Genomic DNA, 24,499 nt, shown 5'->3' on the forward strand with positions numbered 1-24,499 from the left:
AGTCTAATCTTTCTCAAAGTTTTTATCATTTAGTGGTCATTTATCCTTTCCCCATCTTGTGGGTCAACCGAGTTGTGCGAACATGCATGTATTATTTATTATTAATTATTATTATTATTATGTATCATCATCATTATCATCATCATCAAAATCATCATCATTATAATCATTATCATCGCCGTCGTCTGATGCGTTTGTAAAATTGATATATATATAAACAGACTGTTCATTTGATATAAATGTAGCAAAATTATGACAATGCCTTTTTCTGTGTTACTCATTTAGGCTCAAATACCAAACAATGAAACTACATGCAGCAACTGCAATGCTTCTGGTAACAAAGCTAAAGTCAGATGTGTTGACTGCAAAGAATACCTCTGTGATACATGCTATGCCTCCCATAAGACCATCAAAGCTCTGAAAGACCACAAAGTGATCACCATGGAAGACATCCTTGCTGGCAAAGTGAATCTTACAAAAGAAGAGCAAAATAGGCACTGTAATGTCCACGGCAAGTTGTATGAATACTTCTGTGAAACTGAGAAAAGAGCACTATGCAGGGATTGTGTAATATTCAATGAATGTCCTACTCAGCATACTCGTGTTAGCCTCAAGAGAGCAGCCCAAAATCACTCAGATGAGTTAAAGGACTTGATAAGGCAGAGTGATGACACTTTGAAGCAGTTCCAGGAAGCTGCGAATGCTACAACAAATGTGAGGGCAGAACTTGAAATCTATTCACAAATAGCTATGGACTCACTTGAGAGGATAGAACAAGAGTGCATTGACCTTGTGAAGAAGAGAGTGAAAGAATTTAAAGAAAAGATGGATCAAATTAAGCAGGAAAGAATAAAACTACTTGGCCAGAAGCAGACAACCCTGGAGTCAACAATGAAAGATATTCAAAAAACTACAAAAGACACTACCAGAGTCCTTGAGTCAGAATCAGAATTTGAAATCATATCCACTCATGCTACCCTGTCTTCACAACTTCAGAAGCTTTCCACGTCCCAGCCAGAAGCGGTAGACAAGTCTCTTGGTTATGTGAAGTTCAAGGCAGCTACTCCATCTATTCCAAACATAGGGCAGCTATTGAAGCATGGAACACTAGCACTGGGAGAAGAATGGGAACTGGTTGGACAGTTTTGTACTGGAAACTGTGATAGGCCATATGGACTTGATATTAATAAAGAAGGTGATGTTGTAGTATGCGGCTGGGAAAAGGGGGCTAAGGTCTTCTCAAGGGAAGGTCAAGTCAAATGTACACTCTATGCTGGTGCTGTGGATGCTGCTGTTACACTAGGTGAAATGTATGTAATTTGCCCAGTTAATAAATGCAAAATAAATCTTATTGACAGTGCTGGTAAACAGGTGAACACTACTCCTATCACCAATGTAAATAACAAGTCAGATAATGTTAATTCAGTAGCTATAGATTCAGATGGAAAAATCATTGTAGGGCAGACAGGTAACACCATATCCATCCACAATGCTGATGGTTCTCTAATCTCTAAGTTTGCAACACAATCCGAGCCATACCACCTGGCAGCCTCCAATAAAGAGATTGTTGGTTCCTTCTTAGATGCTGAATTTAAAGGTAAATCCCTGCAGCTAATGGATTACTCTGGCAGCAATGTCAGGGTCATCCAACCTCCAGCAGAGGTCAGAGTATGGGAGCCTGGTTTTGTGTGCTGTAGACCAGGTGAGATATTTGTCTCTAACAATGGTGATCCTTGGAGTGATCCTAATGGTGTATACAGGTTCACAGCTGAAGGTGATTACCTGGGATGTGTTACTATACACATGTTATACACCCAACAGGTATTGCAATGTCAAGAGATGGCATGGAGCTATTTGTTGCAGACAACAGTAATGACCGTATCAAAATATTTCAGCGCCCATGATATAAATTTCCGACACCCCATTTTTCACAATACTTGGCTAAAATTCACGATCCTTTTGATCCTTTAAATGGACAATAGAAAACAATAAGATTCAATGCCATTTTCTATTTTACAGTTTTCTAGTACATGGAAATATTTCAGTATTATATATAATAGCTTGGTAAATAAGTAATAATAGAAAACTGAGGATGGGAAAGATTATTTTGCTTGACAATGGCTATCTTGCTTGACGAGAAAAGAGAGAAAAGAACAAAATTACTGTCATGTGTCTAGATGAAGATCAATCTAGCCAGAGATGATCTGGTACATATTTATATAGGCCTAACTAGCTTAATATTAAAAAAAAAAGCTAAAATACATTTGTTTTTCAAAGGTCATAGCCAAAATATGTGTAGGGCTAATTAGTTTAATTTAAAAAAAAATAGACTAATTTGTTAGGTGTGCATTGGCATATTTCTTTACTTTATCACTTCATTTATGTTTTAAATTAGTTTAGAAGTGGGAAAAAACTGTTTAAAAAAATCTCAAGATATCAAATATTCTGAAAGAAAAAATCTTTTATGGAATTTCCAAAATTAAGGTAGATGTTTCCTTTAAGACAGAACATTATGATTTGCTAATTTAGGTTAGGGGTTCGGGGTTAGGGGTAAGGTTAGGGATAGGGATAGGGTTAGGGAGGGTTAGGGTTTGGGTTTAACCCCTAATCCCTAACCCTAATTGGCATTAATTAGAGTTAGAAGTTAGGGGTAATATTAGGGTTAGGGTCAGGGAGGGTTAGGGTTTGGGTTAGGGCTTAACCCCTAACCCTAATTAGCATATTGTGATGGTTTATCTTAAATGAGACATTTACCAAAATTAGAATAAGTAATCTTTTGTACAGTAAAACCCATTTCCCTGATTCTCAAGTTTAGAGTCAGTCAGACAAGGCCAAGCAAACAATTTTGTTGTTATAAATAAATGTTGGTATTCATACAGCGCCTTTCACATGTGCACATGCACCAAAGCGCTTTACATTTATTCCGCTTTCGTTAGAATATGTCAATTGCCATATATGCCAAAGGCCTGCTCATACCTTTGGGCAGCGCTCAATGGACAATATTCATAACAGCTCCTAATTTCACCCCTGGGTAGAGAGAGGCAAATAAGGTAAAGTGCCTTGCCCAAGAGCACAACACAAAGGCACAGCTCGAACTCGCAATCCACCGATTACAAGGCAGGCCCCGTACCGCTGCACCAACGTGCCCCTAATGTATTTTCCTTATCCTAGAGTCTGAAGTTCTCCGTTTTGTAAATGTTAAATTCCGTATTGTTTTCCGTTTTCTAAAGATAACCATTAAAATCTACCCACTCTATAGGGAAATCCAATTTTTTTCATATTAAAAACACTGTAGAAAAAAAAAACCCAGTATATTTCCATCTAGAAAAACTAATCGAAAATGGCCATTCACATGCGAAATCGCCAGCATCGCCAAAGAAAAAGGTCATGAAACTGCAAATATATGACCCCTAAAGGCAAGTAATGATCAATTTTAAGTAAATTGAGTGAAATATTTAATCGGTTTGTGTATTTTGTTAAATGTACATTGGAAATTAGATCCGAATAAGCTTAAATTTTGCCTGTTGTTGCAAAATGCCATTTTCTGTTTTTTATGCTTTTCACCTACCCCTTCCTCTGCTGCCACATCCACAGTATCCTCATCTGTATTTTTAGCTGTCACAAATCGTGTCGCCATCAATCCAGATAGAGGGCGGTACAGATTAGCGGCTCTCGTAAACTCCTCAGTTTCCCTGTGTCTTTCCCATTCTGTCATACTCCCAACAGGAATATCTGTGTGAGAATCTAAAATGTGAACTATGTTAGTAACATGGCTGTATAAATCAAAGGTGTTTGTGCAAATATATTTGGTAACTACTATAATGAAAGACAAAGATAAAGAGAATTTATCGCATCTGACGTCATCTGTCAATCAAACTCGAGCACGGTTTGTTTACAAGTGTCGTGATGATGACTTGCTGAATGCGCATTTATAACCGGGCGCCTTATTGTTAATTTTGCACCTTTCGATATGCAAACCATCTCAAAAGTTAGGTCTTTATAGTAGGAAACTTTCTTAACCGAAGGCACCATGTCCACAATGCCTAGAAAAGCTGCTTTTTGCCTAGTAAAAAGTACGTAATTTTTCACCATTTGCTGCTATTCCTTTTCTCCGATCAGCACCAGATAGATCGGTCTTCCTTTTACGCGCTGATTAACCTGTGTAAACCAATCAAGGATCGTAATTGACAGTGACATCAGACGCGATAAATTCTTTTTATCTCTGTCTTTAATTATATGCATTCATATTTGTAATTGGTACCATTGATTTCTTTCCACTGCTTATAATTTGCAATTATTAACCATGCAAGTATTTTGACCTATGGGGCCAAAATTGGACAGAAAATTGTGGATAAAAATGTACCTTTATAGGATAAGATTTCCTTCCAAAAAAATACTATAGTACTATAATAGGGTGCCTCGTCTAAAGTTGATTTCCCAGTTGTGTTGCCAGTGTACAGACAAATCACAATTCTACGCATGTGTATACGCCAGCAAGATTAGGTTAGCGTGAAATCCAACATAGCATTGTTCTCAACCTGAGACGAAACACACTGTACTAGAAATTATGAGGTCCTTACAAACAGGCAGTAGAATATGAGCAATGTCTTCACATGTTTGTATGCCTTGCATGTCTTCATGAAGTCGATACAAATGTTGTGTACGAAATGTGCAGCTCCAAAAAATCTGGGGCCCTTGCATATTCTTTTAAGGGCATTTGGCTTGATGATGCGCCTTATTTCAAGGCCTGTGTATTCAATGCTTCCACATTAATATCACTTACAGTCACACTTTAAAACTTAAAACAATTGGTGAGGTCTTTAAAAACTTAGCATGTTCTTGAAAATTTACATTTATATTTTCAACTTCTTAATGTCTGATGCCAGCTCAATTCACTTAGCAATTATATTTTCTGCCCATCCATCACAAACTGGTCGTAAAGTTGGCATTTTCCATTCTCAGATACAATCAAAAACAGTAATGGATTTCTATGTAAAATATATTAGGAATTTGACCTTTGATGAACAATAAATTCACTTCCAGATGTCTGATGAAGCTGATTGAGGTGTCATTTTAAAGCTGAAAGTGTATTCTTTCAAAATCTGCAATAAACAGAAAATGACCTAGAGCCGACTTTACTACCTCTTCGTGGTGGATGGTCACATATGCATAAAAAATTGCTTCAATTCATTCAGTAACAACATGTATCAATCTACTTTACTCTCAAATCTTGCCTGCTTTAGATCCTTTGGATCTGTTTAGAAATGCCTCATATCTCCTCTGCTTCTCAGGATCTTTTGCAAAGGGCTGGAATCCTGTTCCTGATCCCCACTGGAATTTTGGGTCACTGGCAGTAGGGATGCCTGCAGGAGGTGGCGGTGGTGGTGCTGCTCTTGTTGGAGGAACTGCAGATGTTGATGATGGCTTTCTCTGTTGACTTTGTGCTTCTTTTAACTTGTTCTTGTCTTCTTTGGATATCATATCAAACACTGAACTTTGACCTGTATAGTATAATATGAAACTTGTGTAAATGCTGCTGTGTTAATTTTCCCTGTTAGCTATTCCCTCCCTTAAACAGGTCTGGAAGAGATATTCATTTCAAAATATTCAGTTCACTGAATATACCAATGTAAAAACAAGATCATGCTGTGGGGAGACCAAACAGACCAGACTGTGTAGACTCTCATTCATCTGGGTATGTTGAAATTAAGATTTGATTTAAATCTGGTCAACTAGACATACCTATTTTTTGACGGACGAACCAACGTTGCGACTGAAACCTTCAGTCTTCAGCTGGGTTGTGATGCAAATGACCTTGAGTACCGGACACTTCCGTATTGATGACAATCGACGAGGAATGTCCTTTATGATTCGGTCCCAGCCGTGTGACAGCTTGGCCCGGACGCCTCCTCCACAGTTGAGAGATGGTTGCTCCGCTCTCACCCAGATAGCCTCTTTCACACCCCGCTCAAACCAACGCTGCTCATAAAGGACATTCCTCGTCGATTGTCATCAATACCGGAAGTGTCCGGTACTCAAGGTCATTTGCATCACAACCCAGCTGAAGACTGAAGGTTTCAGTCGCAACGTTGGTTCGTCCGTCAAAAATAGGTATGTCTGGTTGACCAGATTTAAATCAAATGTTAATTTCAAACAGACCAGAGCTTGACATTTTGGCCACCCTTTAGAGTAACTGCTCTAAGTTAAAACTAATATGGTCACAAACATGTATAAACATAAAAGGGTCATTATGAATGTTTTGAATCATCCAGTGGTAGAAAATACACAAAATATGAATCAAATTCTGGAATCACCAACAATTTTTTTCAGTAACGTTGCAACCTGTTCGCCGGGTCCTCATCAGACTGTGCAGAGACTTGACTGATGGTTTGGTCACATGATGGTAATTAGTGAGGAAATTGTTTCATGGTGGGATCCCAGGCGTGTGATAGCACTCGTTGGAGAGTCCAGAATTTGATTCATATTTTTGTCTTTAAAAAGGTCATTTCAATCAAAGCTACACAACTTTTCCAAAAATAAAACATCTTACCAGGTAACTGTTCCTCTCCCAACATCTCAGCCCTCTGTTTGGCACTGAGTGTGAATCGATTACTCTTGAAGTTATCACTGCCAGGAGGCTGAGGACTTGATGATGGCTCAAAACTATGAAATGGTCTGAAATTCCTTGGCAGTGATGGAGGTGGGAATACCTGGTAGAATAAGAATGAAAAGAATTTTAAACTAGAACATAAAAACAGGGAAAATCTGTTCCAACTGACCCGCGGGGAACAGTCAGCTATATTTCAAGAACACTTTTAACTAGAACAGTCAGCTATATGTGATGTGATCAAGCAAAATCAGTCGTAAGTCGGATATATTGATTTCGAGATATAGCCAAACAAAGACAATAATTTCTTTTGTTGCATATTGTTTTGGAAACACTTCAACTGTTCATATCTTTGGAACTAAATGTTTCATTTCAATGGGTTTTCTGGCAAAATGTAGCTTTTCAAATGCTTTATATAATCATGTAAAATTGAATATGCCCGACCTCAGACTGATTTTGCTTGATCACACCACATATTTCAATTAAGAATACTTTTAATTTTCAAAAATCATAGTTTTAAATAAATATTTATAGGTATCTTATATCAAAAGTGTAAGTGAGTCATAGTGTTTATTTTTCTAATTGAAATAACTTGTGGTACTTGTATTAAAATGCAACCTTGTTTCAACAGAGTGAAAATAGTGCACCTGTGACATGTTTCACCATGCAACCTGCATACTTCAATTCCAATATGCTTGTACAGATTATGCACACTAATGCTCAATACATAATACTACAGGTAAATTAAGTAATTCTTGGCCAAGCTCAAACGCTATGAATAACGCTAGTGGCTACTCGATAAACACACAGCGTGGTACAGAAGAAAGCATACACATGCCTTACATTGTATTTTTTATTTGTTTGTTTATTTCTTCTGTATACTGCGTCCATATTCAGAGGAAAATTTAAGTATTCCCCTGTTCTTCCATATGGCCCAGTTATTACATACAAAAATACAAATAAATAATTACAAAACACTTAGAATAATTTACTATATTAACTTAAATTACATGAATTACCAAAATTAATTGGGTACAATAATAATATTAAAATAATACATAGCACACACTATATTGCATTAATTAGACTACATTTTCAAATACATTGACAAAATTATTATTTCTTATTGCAGTATGAGAATTTAAATTTTAAAATGATAAAACATTATGCCAGCATAATAATTTAAAATCAGGATTTCAAAATACAACAAACTACATTCATATAATCAAAGGAAATGGATAAAAACTTAGTGGCTACAAAATGTAGGATAGAACACAATAATCAAACAGCAAAAAAATTTTAAACAAAAGAAATTTGGCAAAAGTTGATCTTGTAACAATCATTGCAATGCCTATTATTTAAAAAATACTTTGAAACAAAAGAGCCTAAATTTTTTAAACCAATGTTTGGTAGCAAGAGAAATTAATAAACCTACTATTTTGGATAGAATCTTGATTTAAAAACACCAGTACTGGTTGGTAACGGAGAAATGATTGAATTGTGGAGTTGATTCCAAGCAATAGCCCCCCTATATTGAAATGAGCGCCTGCCATATTCAAGAAAAGGCCTAATGGGTCTAATTTTCCCGTGAGCACTTGAGCGAGTATTGAGAGTGTGTGAATTCCCTACAAGTGAAAAAATGATTGCACAAAGCATTGGGACCAGCTCAGAAAGACATTTAAAAACAGCAAGATTGAGATGGTAATTTCTGCGCTTTTCCAAAGTTTCCCACCCCATCTTTTTACGAAGATACTCATTACTTGTGCGAATTGGTTTCCTTAAAATAGCCCTGGCTGATCTTGTTTGGAGGCGCTCTATTCTGTCACATAAATACTTGCTGCAGTTGCCCCATACAATATCACAGTAATCAATTCTTGGCAATAAAAGGGAATTGTGTAAAATGGTAAGACTTTCCTGAGACAGATACTTTCTTATTCTGTAGAACAACCCAATATATTTCACCACAGATTTAATAACATTATCAACATGAACATTCCAGGATAGGGTTTGATCAAAATGTAAGCCAAGGTATTTAAAAGAGGGCACTGTTTCAATTTGAGCATCTCTAATATATACATTGAGAGGGGCAGCTTTATTTAGTTTAAAATGAGACCCAAAAAGCATGGATTTTGTTTTTGATACATTCAGAGTAAGTCCATTTTCTTCCATCCAAATTGCAACTGTAGTCATGCATGCAGTGAGATTTTTAGCAATTTCAACAGCTGATTTACCGGCACAAAAAACAGCAGTGTCATCTGCATAAAGATTGATTTTACATGGCAAATGAGAAACCACAGCAGGCAGATTATTTATGTACAATGTGAATAGAAGAGGGCCTAGTATGGATCCCTGCGGCACCCCATAATTTACACTAGCCACATCTGAAATGGCAGTGCCAATTTGAGTAATTTGCTTTCTATTTGATAGATATGAGATGAACCAATCAAGCTCCAGACCCCCAACACTAAAACTCTGTAACTTTCTAATAAGAATAGGATGACAAACAGTATCAAACGCCTTCTTGAGGTCCAAAAATACTGCACTAACAAGATGACCAGGACGCAATGCGGATGTTCCAGCAAAAATTACTTAATTTACCTGTAGAAATCACAGTGTTCATCAAAAAATTGATAGTTATCAGATGCTGGTATTGATTGTAAAACATGTATTCAGTCATGGCTAGCGATTCCGCTAGAAAGTTGCCTTGAATGTGATATGACGCTAGGGCATACAGCGACTTCTGATTGATATATCAGCAATTGCTTTTATGGTCAAGCGATGGAAATATGTCATAAAAATGCTATGTTCCTTTAGAGTGCATATTATGATACAGGCATGAGTGCTACATGTGCAAACCTCTCATTTTAATACTGATGCTTTATGCATGGACTAAAGAGATACAGACCAAACAGTCAAAATATCAGCATCAACCAATAATGAGGGTCAATTGTTCATATGCAGATACCTCTTTTGGTCTTTTGCGTACATACGAAGGCACGCAACACTCTATCGTGTATATGCAAAGGCATGCAACGCTGCTGTGATTGTTAGACATGGCATGCATGAATATGCGAAAATTCACAGCATACAATGAACAGGGACTACTTTGACTTTTGGAAAATAGTCTGTATTAGTCTATGACTGTTTGTCACTCCTTGATGCCTTGAGAAATAAGTTTATGTGGCTGATGTGGTTAAAACTGTTTGTTCTCTTATTTCAAGCTACATTTTGTAGTTTTTATTTAGTTTGGTCCAATAGTGCTATGGTGCCCCAACAGGTACTGATGGCTCTTACCCTGGACTCTACACAATGCATTTTCAAGGACCAAACAAAAGTTTCTTTGGCTTTATAATAGGTAAAATTTATTTGGTTTTTGTTACTGCGCACATCAATAAAGTCTCAACTCATGCTCGCTAGTCATGCATTATGCAATGCACAACGAGCATTAGTGCTGTGCCCAACTGTGTGCATGCCATTCTATATCAATAGACGGTGTTATGAGTCTAAATTTTTTCGCCTATTATAAGCCAAACAAACTTTAAATGTAGTGTGCTTCACCTCTATACATGTGATGCAAACTTCAAACGATCAAAGGTTTTATCTTGTCCCTACCTTATTAGCTTTCTTTGCTTCATCACTAAGCTTAAACCCTTCCACAGTTGATTCTGAACCTGAAAAAAACAACATTATTAAACATTAATTCCATTTTATGCACATGTGTATTGGTGTTCACAAAATAAATCAAACTTATGATAATTAGGACACTGTGTATTTACAATTCATTGCTGCAATTGCATTATTCATGGCCTAAAATGTAGTTAGCCATAGGTAGCTTATCAGCCTAACCAGAAGGACTTGCTGACCCACCCTCATATTTCCATTTCTGGGGAAAGGTTTTTTCCTCCCCCTGTTGTATTTTGTTTAAACATACACACTCTCAAATATTTTGTATTTGTTTACAGATTTAACTCACACACATTTATAATAATGTTGGGTAGTTTGCCATTTTTCTTCACAGGAATGTCAAATGACTCCATCTTATTAATGCCACTATTCTTCTAATTTCAAGACAATGGTCTTGCATATTACCATAAACAAAAAAATGTATTTTTAGGCCTAAGCTCCCATATTTAGTCATTTGATGATATTAAGGAGCTTAAGTTGCAGAAAAACAGCATACGAAAGGGTATCAAAAAGTTTTTAAAATCACCCAGAAGTGAAGGAGCTATATCAATCAAAATTTGTCTGTGGTCCAAATATGGTCTCATAAATATGTCTACTTTCTTAACAGGTGGTGCTAGATGGGCGGTAAGCGCATAACCTTTTCATGATAAGATCCTCTGCTTTCTTCACTGTGGCCGCATCATCGCCAAGTGATGGACGTCCACTTCTTGGCTCGGTGAGGGACATGTGGCCAGTTTGGAAATTCCTTTTTCAAAAAGCAACAGTGCCATACGACGGACAATCATCACCGTAGACAGCCTTCATTTCATTATAGATTTTCTGGGCATTTTAGGCCTACATGTATAACCCTTCAAATTCAGGAACTTAATCACGCTGCATGCCTAAATTTTCTCCATCTTGCAGGAAAGAAAGTAAACATGCTTATGAAACCAATTTTTGGACCATAATGTACATAAGAACCAGTGATTACAATAACAAAATTTCATCAATATAGCTCCTTCACTTCTGGGTGATTTCAAAAACTTTTTCCTACCCTTGTATGCCATGCTTCTCCTACTGATAAATACACAGAATCGTTATAGAGACCTAACCTGAACCAATAACCCACCTCGTTGCTGATGTTTAGGTGCAGTCCATCCATATTTCCCATCTCCAGGTTCCTCTCCACCAAGGACTCTATCATACCTTGACATGTGATCTGAGGAATATACATCATCATCTGCATCTTCAAATGCACCAATCCCAAAGGCCTGCAAGATGAGATTTCAAATTTTAAGAATGAACAATAATTAACAGCATCAAAAATTTAAATTTATCAAATTTGTTTTACTGCATTTTTTTAACACATAAAGTGAGGTGGATGAGCAGACAGCCATACCAACATTACATTTGTCATTTGAGGGGAGAGATTGCTCTTGCTTGCAATCGCTAGCCGAAAGTCAAGTGTTTCATATTGGTACGAATGATCTTTCTGACCTAGAGAGTGATCCGACCACTGGCCTAGCATCATGCTAGTGAGTGATTGAAAACTCGCCTTTAAAGTCTAGACTGCAAGGCCTGCATTAGATCTAATTTAATGATATCACACCATCACTAGATCAGTAGATGACAATGGACACTGCCAAAGTTATTTTTATCCTACAATGTGACTTGTCTCAAGTTTAGAGTATAACGCCATGTAGGATTTCATAGTAGTAGATTTGAATCAGTGTGTTTATGCGGTTGTGTTGCCAGCATATGGACAAATTGCCCTTCTACATGTGTGAATATGCCCCGCAGAATAGGTTAGCGCTCCCAATTCGAATCTGCCACTGCGAAATCCAACATGGTGTTACTCTCGACTTGAGACAAGACAGATTATAGACAAAATATGACCAACTTACAAAATTTAAATACATTAAAGTTTCAACAGACTAGCTCAAACTTTAGGATTTGCCTAGTACAGCCTATCAGCCCAACAATTTGAAGCAAAAATATCAAAATTCCATAAGCATAAACAGGAAAGTTATGTCTAACTCTGTTTCACTTGGGTATGATAAATTTGTTTTAAGCCTCAATTCGGTAAATTTGATATATATTGCATGGACATCACGGATGGAGATCAAAATAGTCTACTTCCAGCATAGCACTCAGCACTATCAGCACAACACACTACACACATAATGCCTCACAAGATGACACTTTAAATCAGAAGTTTGCCTAGCGCAAAAGCGCATGGCAAAATAATCAGGAGGTCTACTATTTTGCCCTTCATACTGACACACAAACATGACAGAGTTTGCTCTCCTTCAGTCCAATTTCCTTGGCTAGTACCTACCTCTCCCTTAAATCCTTTTTTTCCAGACCTACTATAGCTCTGTTTATCCTCTCCAAATAAATTCACATGACCACCCCCTAGGATAGCTCTACTTGGGTCCAGCCCTTGGTAGCCAATGCCATGATAATCGTCTTTAGCACGGAATGAGAATTCTTGGTTGTCTTTTGGAGCAAAGAGGAAGTCTCTAGCAAAGCTATCTAGACCGGCCTCATCAGAGTCATCGCTGCCCTGCGCTGGTGGTGGCGCACATCCATATTGTTTGACGCCTGTAAGGTAACGACAGATGGATTTTACAATAGCCATTTGAGGCACAAACAACAAGTGTTATAAGGAATGGTATTCACTTCATCATATCACCTGATGGTAAAAACACACTTCAACATAAATCTGATGGTACTGGCCGGGAAAAATCAAGAATTATATCGCTCTCAGAGAGCAAATGTCTGCATTTTTAGTACTTCTTCATTCATGGGTGGGTTAGGCAGCTGAAGTATATTGCATCTTCCTCAGTGAAGCAACAGTAAAAACAACACTGTATCTAAATGGGAAAACTTGCACTTTCTGGTTATGTTTCAAGATTTTATGCAATAACTGTCATATTGGGGGATGCAGTTAGTGTATGTCATACATGACTTTCCTTGTTATGCAAAACTTTTATGAAATTGACACATTTTGCATACATATAACATTTTACTTTGGGAAGCCAAAAAGTTTTTACTAACCCTGTTTTTTGATTGACAACATTAATGTGATGAGTCCATAATGAGCTATTCCAGTTGTAATCCATACACCCCCTGTGGAAGACATGACCTTAATCTCCCACACAGGGAGTGTGATTTTCAAATGGGGTTACCTGAATGGGTGACTCCGTTTAAAATTCACACTCCCAGTGTGGAAGATTAAGATCATGTCTTCCACAGGGGGTGTATGGATGTAAACTGCAATATCCTAATGCATGCATATTAACACCATATTCAAGCAACAGTTTCAAACGTTTCTTTTGCTAGTTCTTCCCTAGTATCAGAGATAGATGAGACAGTTAGGGCCTTGCCCTGTGGGCTAAGCCTACCAAAGTTAAAATATACCACTACCTAGTGCCTATTCATCTAAATAGTTATTTACATAAAGTACTGTTTGGTTTTAAATATTTAATGCTATAATGTCACAAATCCCTATAATTAAATCTAAGGGGACAAAACAACCTTGTTTTACAGGCTCAACCGACCCAGATTTTGAGTTTTAGGAGATTTTTTCCATGTAAAAAGCTGTTTTTGGCCAAAATTTATTGATATTGACAGAACATTTTTGAAAATTTGAAGATTTGTTAAGTTTTCAGTGATATTTTAGGGTCATTTTAGCCTCCAGGAAAAAAAAATTCCAGACCGACTGACCCTATTGAGAAGTCTGTCTCTACATGAGAAGTCCATCCGCCCATAAAATGGTGATTTTTTGGTCCCCTTACCACAATTCTTTTCACTACAGTGTAGAACATTTAAAAAATGTACACAACAACCCACAATTTACCTGGCATACTCTGATTGGCTTTTGCTCTAATGTTGCGTCTAGCTTTAGGTCCAACTCCTTGACCCTCTTTCCAACCCATTTTCTTGAGAAGTTGCACTCCAATAGATTCTCTGCAAAGTTAAACATACAGAAATGTTGATACAGTCCAACCTCTCTTATCCGGACCTCTTTTATATGGATCTCTCTGTTGTCCGGCTGTGAAATCTTCACAGGCAAACATGTTTTTGATGGCAGCATGGATACTGATATTGGACTCTGTCATGTTTGACAGAAGACGCCGTGATGGTGTCGCAAGCTACGTCGCTGCTCAATGATGACTCTGAAAAAGGTAACTTTTTAAGCAAATGTTTTTGATGATTTAACACCTTAATTCCATGCTCTGAATGCTTAGAATGACATATCTATGTTGCATTTAAGCCATCTTTCAGTGTTATTACACCATGTTTAAACAATCTTTTGTTGTCACAATTTCAGTACTTGGGACAGTCAATGCAGAATTACATATACTTCACTTATCCGGATTTTTCACTTATCCTGACAATGCTTCGTCCCATCATGGCCTTAGAAAAGAGGTTGGACTGTAATATTATACATAAAACAGCACTTGGGAAGTTAAGTCATCAATTCGAATCCATTAACCTCGAGCACTACGTAACTCTTCGCCGCCATATTTTCTCTTATTATTTTGCTAAAATCGATAAAATATTATTTCTCCTTATGCTTGTTGCATGAGAAGCGGGAGAAGTATGATTTGGAACCTTGGGCCTATATAGTATGCCTGTACTATGATATTTCGATGCCATTGGCTTCCTTGAGAGCTCAGTGATAGGAGCACTGGTCTAGATACCCAAGGGAAATAAATTATGTGCAATGTAAGTACTTCTTTATTAGGAGATCAATAACATAACATATTTTGAAATGGGCTGGGAGGAACAATTTAAAATCTATTTCACAGTTCGACAACCTTCGAAAAGCATCACAGTAGACAACATTTTGATTTATGAATCAAAAACAGTATCAGGGCAGCGGAAAATAATTCCCTTTCTGGGAACATGAAGTGCTGTTTGGAATATTTTCTGCCAGCACGGATTCGGAGCGCGAGTAAGAACGGGTGGGGTCCAGGGCGAAGCCCCAGCGGGTCCAGGCAGGGGCCGGCCGTTGTACGAAACTACGAATTACAAGCAGGTTGCAAAAATTTATACCAAACATCAAAATTCAAATATGAAAAAAAAAAATCAGTCAATGAGAAAGTACTATACAGTGTAGTACGAAACGTCATTGAGGTATGTTTAAAGGGCATTGGCTACATGATGTTTATGTACCTAAAATTTCTTGTAGATTATTTCGTTTAGCAAAAGTATCGTCAAATTTGAATTTCGTTCTGGTGCACCAGAACGAAATTACACACAGTGGCCTATGGAGCAGTGTAATACACATAATCATGCATAACTCGCAAACGCAAAATCGGAAGCAACTGAAATTTTGGGAATAAGCTTTTTTCGTGAATATCTGCTGAAAATGTCATAAAAAGAGGATGCTAGGATCACGAAATCCTCCTTTAAGATCTTTATACCGAAATACTTTTGGATTTGTACACAAGAACATTTGCAAATTATGAATTATGGATAATCCTGATGAATTTATTTACGGAATTTAGGTCTACTTTTGAGAAAATTAGCGCCATATAAAAGGCCAGATTTTCCTACGTGACATCCGACTGCTAACCATGTTTTGACCACGCCTGTTCATGCGCACATAATCGTAAATATCACTCAAATTATCGAGTTTTCATTTCAAATTTGTAGAGATCACATTCACAAGTTCTAGCAAACATAATTTTCAACACTAAAATTGTTAATATTGTATCGATTTTGCACAATTTTTATGCAAAGTTGAGCGGATTTAGTGGTATGAACCCTTGAAAAACAAGACGCCAGTTAGACTCTCACCGCATTTACTTTCTGGGACCCCAGCGGTCTGGTCTGGTCGCCTGGTCTGGAGCTCTTGTTGACGCATAAGGAGACTACAGTGGATCGAGCCATACAAAATTTAAAATCAACAAATTAAAAGGCATCTGTTTATTTTCATATTTTGTTTACAAATATTTTATTGATCAGCTATGAGCTATCCTCAAAAGCTCTCAAAGTTCGCAGAAATATATTTTACAAGAGGTGGTTTTCACAGAATATTTTCAGATCTGAAGGAAAATGGTATTAAATGATTAGGATATAAAAAATATTTTTACCGTCTTGTTTTTTTTTTGCATGACTATGAATTTTTTTCTGGGAACGCATGGTACCACGATACCGGTGATTTCGTAGCCCTGAACAGTATTAACTCATAATTGTAGCAGACAACTTAAATTTGCTTTTTGAATCAACAATAGTATTCGCCTTTTGCACGGATCCACCATCTTTCTACCAAAACTGTAACCAGGTTCTCCCTGCAAACGCATATGCAAAATGGGCATTTTTGTTTCCCCCACTTTTCTAGCAACACGCCAGGATTTTGCAAATGGTACGCGGTATTAAAACATGCATTTGACAGGTGTACGCACATACAGCACACACTTTACGAGTAGATTCTCGTTTTAAGATGACCCTGCAATCGGCGAATAAACTCACTGTGATGGCACAATAAGATCAGGTAGTGGTGGTTCCCCTGGTATTGCATGGTGTTGTACATATGCCATTTGCCTTTTCCTGGTTTTATCTTCATTGCTGAAATCTTTGGAAGTTACTATCTTGCGAGGTGCAATACCAAAATCTCCCAAATCCTGTTCATAAAACATATGGTTGATTATGATCATGAGTGACTTTAGCAATTGTCAAATATGGGTAAGGAATGATAAAGCATTGTGTGTGACATTGCAATACCTGGTAAATTTATGGAATCTATTGCTGATCTTTTCCACAAAGTTTTGTGAAGGATATTGAAATGTATGCAGGCTCTAATAAAGTGCACAGAGGCTTAATTGCATGATGCACTCAAGAAATTTGTTGTATATTATTAAAATTGTATTCTGAATATGAGGAATGTCCTTCTGATACAAAATAATTTTTTGAAATTCAAGATAAAATACAAGTTTTATGACAAATTTGATATATAACAGTCCTCAAAGTAAACTTTATAAATCTAATGATGTGTACTTTTAGTGTATGTAGCTGGGATGAAAAGCCAATGATCAATTGAAAATTTTGACATTTCATATTGGAGATATACATTTGTTTCCCCAAAAGACTTAAAATTTGTTGGTGTTTTTGTAAAAAAAAATCCATACCTTCAATACAAAAGGTGAATTGATCGTCGGCTTTTCATCCCAGCTACATATACTTTAAGTACATATCATTAGAGATAAAGTTTACTTTGAGGACTACTAAATACCAAAAATATAAATTTTTAATCATTTGCCATAAAATGTGTATTTAGCGAATTTCAAAAAATCAAAATTATTTGTTATTAGAAGGACATTCTTCGTATTCAGAATGCAATTCAATATACATGTCTGATTTGCTCTCATGTCCCACAAAAAATACTGTCCAAACGCTGCTACCAGAGCCCTTAATTGTACAGTAAAGAGTCACCAGTGACAAGATATATTTAGGACAGAGGTTCTCAACAAGCCCAGTGCACCAACTACCGATATTTGGGCCTTGGTCAACTCAAAAATGTAAGGGAAAACATAAGAAACTATGGTTTATTTAGCTCTAAAGAATGTGAGAACCCCTGATTTAGGAGAATAAGAGTAGAAAACACTAAGTCAAACATAAGGCAAAAAAATGTTTGATTGCCCTTCCAAGACAAAAATTTGGAGGGTCGGTAGGTCGATTCTTGGAAATACTTCTTGTTTTTAATCATATGCATTTAATAAATAAAATGAGTGAATAACAAATATGTCCATAATGTTCAAATTTAAGGTTTCTTCTAAAAAAGTGATTGAAAAAAAAACCTGACCCAAGATTTCGAATTTTTGGTCGGTCGCTGAGGGCAACCAAACATTTGGGGGGGCCTAATAATGCATACCAAATTACTAATAAACATGTATGAGCATACACACACAGGAAAATGCTATTGCATCCCAATTAGTTTGCAGGGGATATAAAAATGAGTGAGTTGTATTGTTTGCTTCCATTGTGCACATAGTGTCACAGTTTATGAACCCTAGAAATTTTAAATAGACAACCTTAAAATTAAAAAGTTTGGCTTCTTTCATTCCTGCTTTGTTAAGAATTAAGTATCATACTCATTAGTTCATTGTGATATGATATTAACAAAAATTTGAATAAGAACGCAGTATCATTAAATCATTCGTCTTACATCTTCATCCATAAAATCTTCAGCATTTTGTCGAGATTGCTGGGCTCGCTGACCTCTTGATGACACAAAAGTTGATGGTGTCCATCCTAAAGAGAAAAATATGCCACAAATAACATCAACATTTTCAAGGGAACATCTAGTATATATCTAGTCATTTTAATGTGTACCTTTTTAATGCATTCAAACAAATATTACATATCTTCAAATCTTATATTGTTGAGCCTGAAGTGAAAACAACCAAAATCTTCATTGCTTTATTACCGGTATCAATGAAATTTGCATGTTTGATGGTATACAAATATTAACTGTCTATGAGTGTGATGATCGAAATATAGTCACGAAGTGAAAGACGGATTGTTCCATTCCACGAGCCGGAACGGCAAGTGGAAGGGAACAATACATCTTTCACCGAGTGATTATATTTCACCATTACACAAATTTAAGACAGTTAATATTTGTTTTATATCACTCATACATAAATTCTATTACTAAAATACTATTCAACGTAGGAAATACATTTTTTCATCAACATAACACCATATTTTGTCGTGATATACTTCACATTTTGGGATCCACCCCATAACTAAATCGGCGAGTCTAAGAGTCAGCGCACGGCTTGGCGCAGGCGTACTACGGCAGGCACTATGATGGTAAAGACTATCACACGGAGAGGGTGATGGTAAAAATGATAAATGGTAATCAACCAATAAATTGTCTAGAAATTATGTATGAGTGATATAATACTTCTTGGTCAATTCCATTGATATTTTGATAAAAGTACAGTTTTTGAACCTTCATTAAAACATTTCTTAATGTTTTCAATCATCCAGGTAGAGCAGTAAAAGTACCCAATCCCATGGATGTAAATAATTAATCAATTAATTAATGAAGAACATCAGTAACAAAAAATCTACAATAACAAGATTTCCATGATAAATTATATATTTTTAGGTTAGTTTTGTGCGTTGTGCATATAATGTGTTTTTACAAAACACAGTGAATGATAATTATGCTCCTCTTATTTTGGAGAGCGAGATGGTTTTCTCGGGGATCTCCGGTTATCTCCTGCTTTAAAAAAAATTGGTGATTAGTTGTTTGGTCATCATAAAAACTTCCTTCACCCAATGGAATTTGGGGAGCTACACAGAAAATTGTTGGACATTACAATCTAAGTGCGGATAGGTCTCGCCAGGTTTGGCTGTAACTGGCCTAGTTGATGGGATCTGATTGTGATGATTCACCGGCAGCGAAATTGCAGGGCTTTGAATCCTTCAAGATCTCGAAAAAGGTGCTATATAAATCCTAAATTTATATTTTATTTTTGGACAAAATATCCAGGTATCAAAGTTATTTAGGCCCCTTAAATACTTGTATAAATACCAGCCCTCTTATTATAGTACCTTCTTTGGTTCCAACGGTGTTGAAATATCCCGCTGAGAAGCCTCCTGTGAATGCTCCATGAAAGCGACGTCTGCCTTCTTTATCTTTCACAACCTGATCTTCCAATGACACTGGTTTCCGTCTTACTTCATCTGTAAATAGTTTGTATAAGCAGTAAATAAGTATACTTTTATTTCTGAAATCGTTATACATGTATGACCCTGGTGGTATGATTTTGTTACAATAGTTCAAATAACTAATGTATCAATGCATGTGCCATATTGCATTTTTTTTTAAATGCATGACTCAAGAAAGGCAGGAAAGCATTTATTGTGTTAAGAAAAAACACACACAAAAATGAGACTTTGTGCACTATATTCAATGCTTCCCTTACCCCTTTAATCCTAGGAAATGTTGGGCACAGGAATAATGGTGGGGATCGTAACTATTTCTACTTCTACTTGATTATAATGCCAGGATCCATCCAGTTGTAGTAACTACAAATTTCAAACGTTTGAGGACTTGTTCTCTAGTAGTAGCAACTAGCAAGTGCCATAGGGTATCTTCAGTGTTAATGTTTTGACAATAATTAACAACCTGTTTGACCTCTCCATATGTGATGCGATCAAGCAAAATCAGTCGGAACTCTGACATATTAAGTTTTGATTTTCTTATATAATAGAAAAAAGCCTTTGCAAAGCTGTATTGTGCAGCAATTGAGCAACAAATTCCAAAGATATGAGCAATTAAAGAGTTTCCAAAACAAAAGGAAACAAAAGGAAATATTACCTTTGTCTGGCTATATCTCAAAATCAATATTTCTGAGTTCCGACTGATTTTGCTTGATCGCATCACATTATCACATATATGTTCATACATGCTCACCTGTGTTTTCATATCATATTTTGTAGTGAAAAATGATTACAAATGTGTAATTTGCAATCATTTTTGGAGCAACGATTTCTTTGTACCGACAACTAAGTATGTATGTGAATGCACATTAAATACATTTATATACACAGCACTTGTTGGAACTCCCGGTCGCCGTCGGAGCCGGAAGTTTCAATTACGGTATTGAAACTGGGATCCATCAGCAAACAGTGGCGATCTTTTCTTTTAGACCAAGGACTAAATTATTACCGTACTTTTGCATCAAGGTTTACTTTTGCATCAAGGTTTAACAGTTGCCAAACACTTTGAAGCCAAGGTTTAATATATTGGAAGGAGGGCAGGACTTCGATAAATGTTAAAGTACAAGGTAATTAAAACAACTTTTTGAAAACAAGTGAAAATGGCTATTCTGCTAGGAAGTTTTTATCTCAAAAAACAATTTAAAAATGATCACAAAAGCAAGAAACATACCTTCATAAAATCAACATCACTTGATAAAAAGATGATCAGATGGAAAGTGGCAAAGAATTTGTGAAATAGGGAATTTTAAAAAGAAAAATACATTGTGTTTTTCGAGAAATTCGCCATATGCATCTTTATGCAAAATTGCGCCATGCAGTAAAATACTGTCAAACACGCTTGAAAATGCTTGATACGTGAGCGTACATGTATCTCACTGTCAAAACGAGTGTACATCTTGAAGCGCTCGTGCTATGCGAAAGTTTTGGATTTTGGAACAAAATAAAGCTTGTTTGATGAAATAAAAGGTATGTTTGTAAAGCTAAGAACATGTTTAACCTTGAATGATGCGAAAGTTTAATTTGATAAATTCATAATTTTAACCTTAAGCCTCCAGCATACTTTCCTGCCGCTTGCCGCTGCGGCAAGCGGCAGGGCGTTTCAACCAATCACAAGCCTTTATTGTGTCTGTTTGTCTGCAATGCGTGTGCGCCACGCCGCTCAGCGGCAAGCGGCAGGGTAGTAACCCGCATTAGGGTGGTCTAAAAGAAAAGATCGCCTGGCAGTAAACTATGAACCGGCTAGTTCACCACGTAAACTTGTATGGCTCAAAATTCGGACCGCTCGCCATTAAGTTAACTGCTTTCTGTGTTTTGAAAGTTGTTGACGTTTTAATGATCCCCGATTTGCGGTCTATTTATTTTAGCTGTGTCACGTCACATGCACGACGCTGGTGGGTACCAGCCAAACTTCAGAAAAAAAAAAACCTCGATCGCCGATAACGATGTGATATGGGACTTGCATAGGCATGATAGGATTACACAGAGATATTTCTTGCCAAAATTTGACCATTTCTAGGTAGCTTGGCCCTACTTTGTCATGCGTTATATGAAAAGGACAGTCTTAAGTAAATAAACGTGCAACGCTTTTGATGTTTTGATGTTTTGGGAGACTGGGAGGGATCATAACACAAAAATGACGGAGCCTATTCTTGACTGTGTAATATTCCTTCAGCACATTATCGTACGGCAATAACCTATATAGGTATCCCAGGCAAACGTTAGTTAACACATTTGCTAGTCAGCGAAATTCGCCGAGACCGGGGCCCAAACACAATGCATATTTACATAGAAATTTGAATTTTTTTCAAGAATAGGTCGGTGAAGGAAACCTACATAAATATGTTTTCTATACTTCACTTGACCCAAATATATGATTTTTATGGTGATAATCAAGTCGCACATGGAATTTTAGAGGATTTTGATAGCAGTTCCATTAAAAAAGCTGCTATCGCCATAAGACTAAGATCTAGAAACACCCCTAAATGCCGCTTTTGGGGAATTTTGCTAGCTGAATCTTTTTGATGAAAGTCAATCTTTGACAAGATGTAACTTTGTTACGGAAAGTGCTATGTCGATGACAAAAATGTTTTCAGTTTTGGCTTTCTTTACTCAAGGGCTTTAATTTGATATGTAAAATGATGCAGTTTGGTGGCAAATTTGAATTCACCTAGCATACATCTACCTTATACGATGGACAGATACGGACTATCAGTTTGTGAATGAGGACATCGACTCGTATAAGTTCCTTGTTGTACTAATGAACCGGCACATATGCACAAACACAGTGTGTCTATCTTCGTTCATGCAATGTTTGCACTTTTTAGGAGGAGGGTAAGCTTATTTCTTACTTGGCTTAACCTTATATCATATTTAGGACAGCCTTATTTATGATGTGCATGTGTACGTGTAAAGTATTCCGAATTTGGCTCCTCCGTGACTGTGACATTGGAAATGGGTCAAATTACACTTTATCAAGCCCTACCTTCGTCAAGCGGCTCAAGTGCAGTACCATAGCTAACAAAATCTTCTTCATCTGAGCTCTCTGCCATGATCAAGAAGGTTAAAAAGGACAAAAACTGCACAAAATGTGTGTTCTCCGTATCGTTTTTGTACACAGAGTTGCTTACTTTTTAGCACTGCTCAGAGTTGGATAGCTTTTTTTACCGTTGCTTAGAGGAAGGTTTTTGCGACAATGTTTTGGGCGATATTTGGGCGCAAAATCCCACACGGGGATTTCCCTCACTAGCATTTCACTCTAATTTCACTCATATTTTCTGAGCATTTTGTCTTGCCAAAAGACACAACATGATAACATTGTTTTTCTTCTAGCGGTTTTTCTCATAAAACTAACGTTTTTACTGAAACAATGTTTATTTTTCTAAAAAAATAATGTTTTTATAAACATTTTGTTTATAAACATTGCTCTAAAAACCTCCCGAAAAAAACTATGTAGTGGGGCCCATATAGGCCTAAACATTGTATTTTTAAAACACAATGTTATAAGCTGTTATAAAAACATTTTTTTTGGGGGGGGGGCAATGTTTATCAGTAAAAACTTAGTTTTATGTGAATAACATAACACTAATTCTAATTAATATTTAAAATGTATAAACAGAGTTTTCTAATATTAAAAATGTTTTGGAAGCATTTGTTTTTGTAATAGACCGTGAGAGGTTTTCTGATAAAATTAATGTTTCTGATAATCTTAGTTTTTCTCTGAGATGAGACGAACATAGGCCTACCTTTAGATATTTTCGTCTCAGGTTTTCTGATTAACTGAGATTTTCTAATGAATTAAGTTTCTTTCATTATTGGGCATTTGGCTGCCATAGATTTTCTGAAAAACTAATTATTTCTCTGACATGTCATGTTTTCAAAAACATTGATTTTCTGATCAAACAGAGGATAAAATATTGATTTTCTGATAAAACAGAGGATAAAACATTGATTTTCTGATCAAACAGAGGATAAAACATTGATTTTCTGATCAAACAGAGGATAAAACATTGATTTTCTGATCAAACAGAGGATAAAACATTGATTTTCTGATTAAACAGAGGATAAAACATTGATTTTCTGATTAAACAAATGATAAAACATTGTTTTTCTGGTTTGCCAAAACACTTGTTTTTCTAATAAACCGTAGTTTTTCTGATAAACGGAGTTTTCCTAACAACACAGAGTTATACTAAAGCCTCCAGCATACTTTCCTGCCGCTAGGGCGTTTCAACCAATGACAAGCCTTGATTGTGTCCGTTGTCTGCAATACGCGTGCGCCACGCCGCTCAGCGGCATGCAAGCGGCAGGGTAGTATGAAACCAGCATAAGGGGCTGTGCAATAATTATGAGCCCCCCTCCCAGGGGTTAAATTTCAAACGGCTCGCCAAAATCGCTCCCCCAGCCTGCCAAATGTTTTTTATATATATATACTTGGGTTTTTTTGACATAGGCCTACTTGTTTTTTAGAATAAATTTGTT

General features: G+C 36.6%; 1 protein-coding gene across 1 annotated transcript in view; it reads right to left on the minus strand.

Moving 5' to 3' along the window:
* Nucleotides 1-23,172, minus strand: part of LOC140135619 (G patch domain-containing protein 1-like) — a 172,498-nt gene extending 149,326 nt beyond the window's left edge. The window contains exons 1-11 of the mRNA XM_072157188.1: nucleotides 23,004-23,172; nucleotides 19,850-19,981; nucleotides 18,450-18,535; nucleotides 16,757-16,908; nucleotides 14,133-14,242; nucleotides 12,609-12,874; nucleotides 11,400-11,541; nucleotides 10,220-10,278; nucleotides 6,551-6,710; nucleotides 5,235-5,501; nucleotides 3,569-3,744 (exon numbers count right to left, since the gene is read on the minus strand). Coding sequence (XP_072013289.1) covers nucleotides 3,569-3,744; nucleotides 5,235-5,501; nucleotides 6,551-6,710; nucleotides 10,220-10,278; nucleotides 11,400-11,541; nucleotides 12,609-12,874; nucleotides 14,133-14,242; nucleotides 16,757-16,908; nucleotides 18,450-18,535; nucleotides 19,850-19,981; nucleotides 23,004-23,070 — 1,617 coding nt within the window. The 5' untranslated portion in view covers nucleotides 23,071-23,172. The remainder of the gene's footprint in view (nucleotides 1-3,568; nucleotides 3,745-5,234; nucleotides 5,502-6,550; nucleotides 6,711-10,219; nucleotides 10,279-11,399; nucleotides 11,542-12,608; nucleotides 12,875-14,132; nucleotides 14,243-16,756; nucleotides 16,909-18,449; nucleotides 18,536-19,849; nucleotides 19,982-23,003) is intronic.
* Between the last annotated feature and the right edge of the window lie 1,327 nt (nucleotides 23,173-24,499).

This window comes from Amphiura filiformis, chromosome 16, assembly GCF_039555335.1.
Source record: "Amphiura filiformis chromosome 16, Afil_fr2py, whole genome shotgun sequence".
In the NCBI taxonomy this organism is placed as follows: domain Eukaryota; kingdom Metazoa; phylum Echinodermata; class Ophiuroidea; order Amphilepidida; family Amphiuridae; genus Amphiura; species Amphiura filiformis.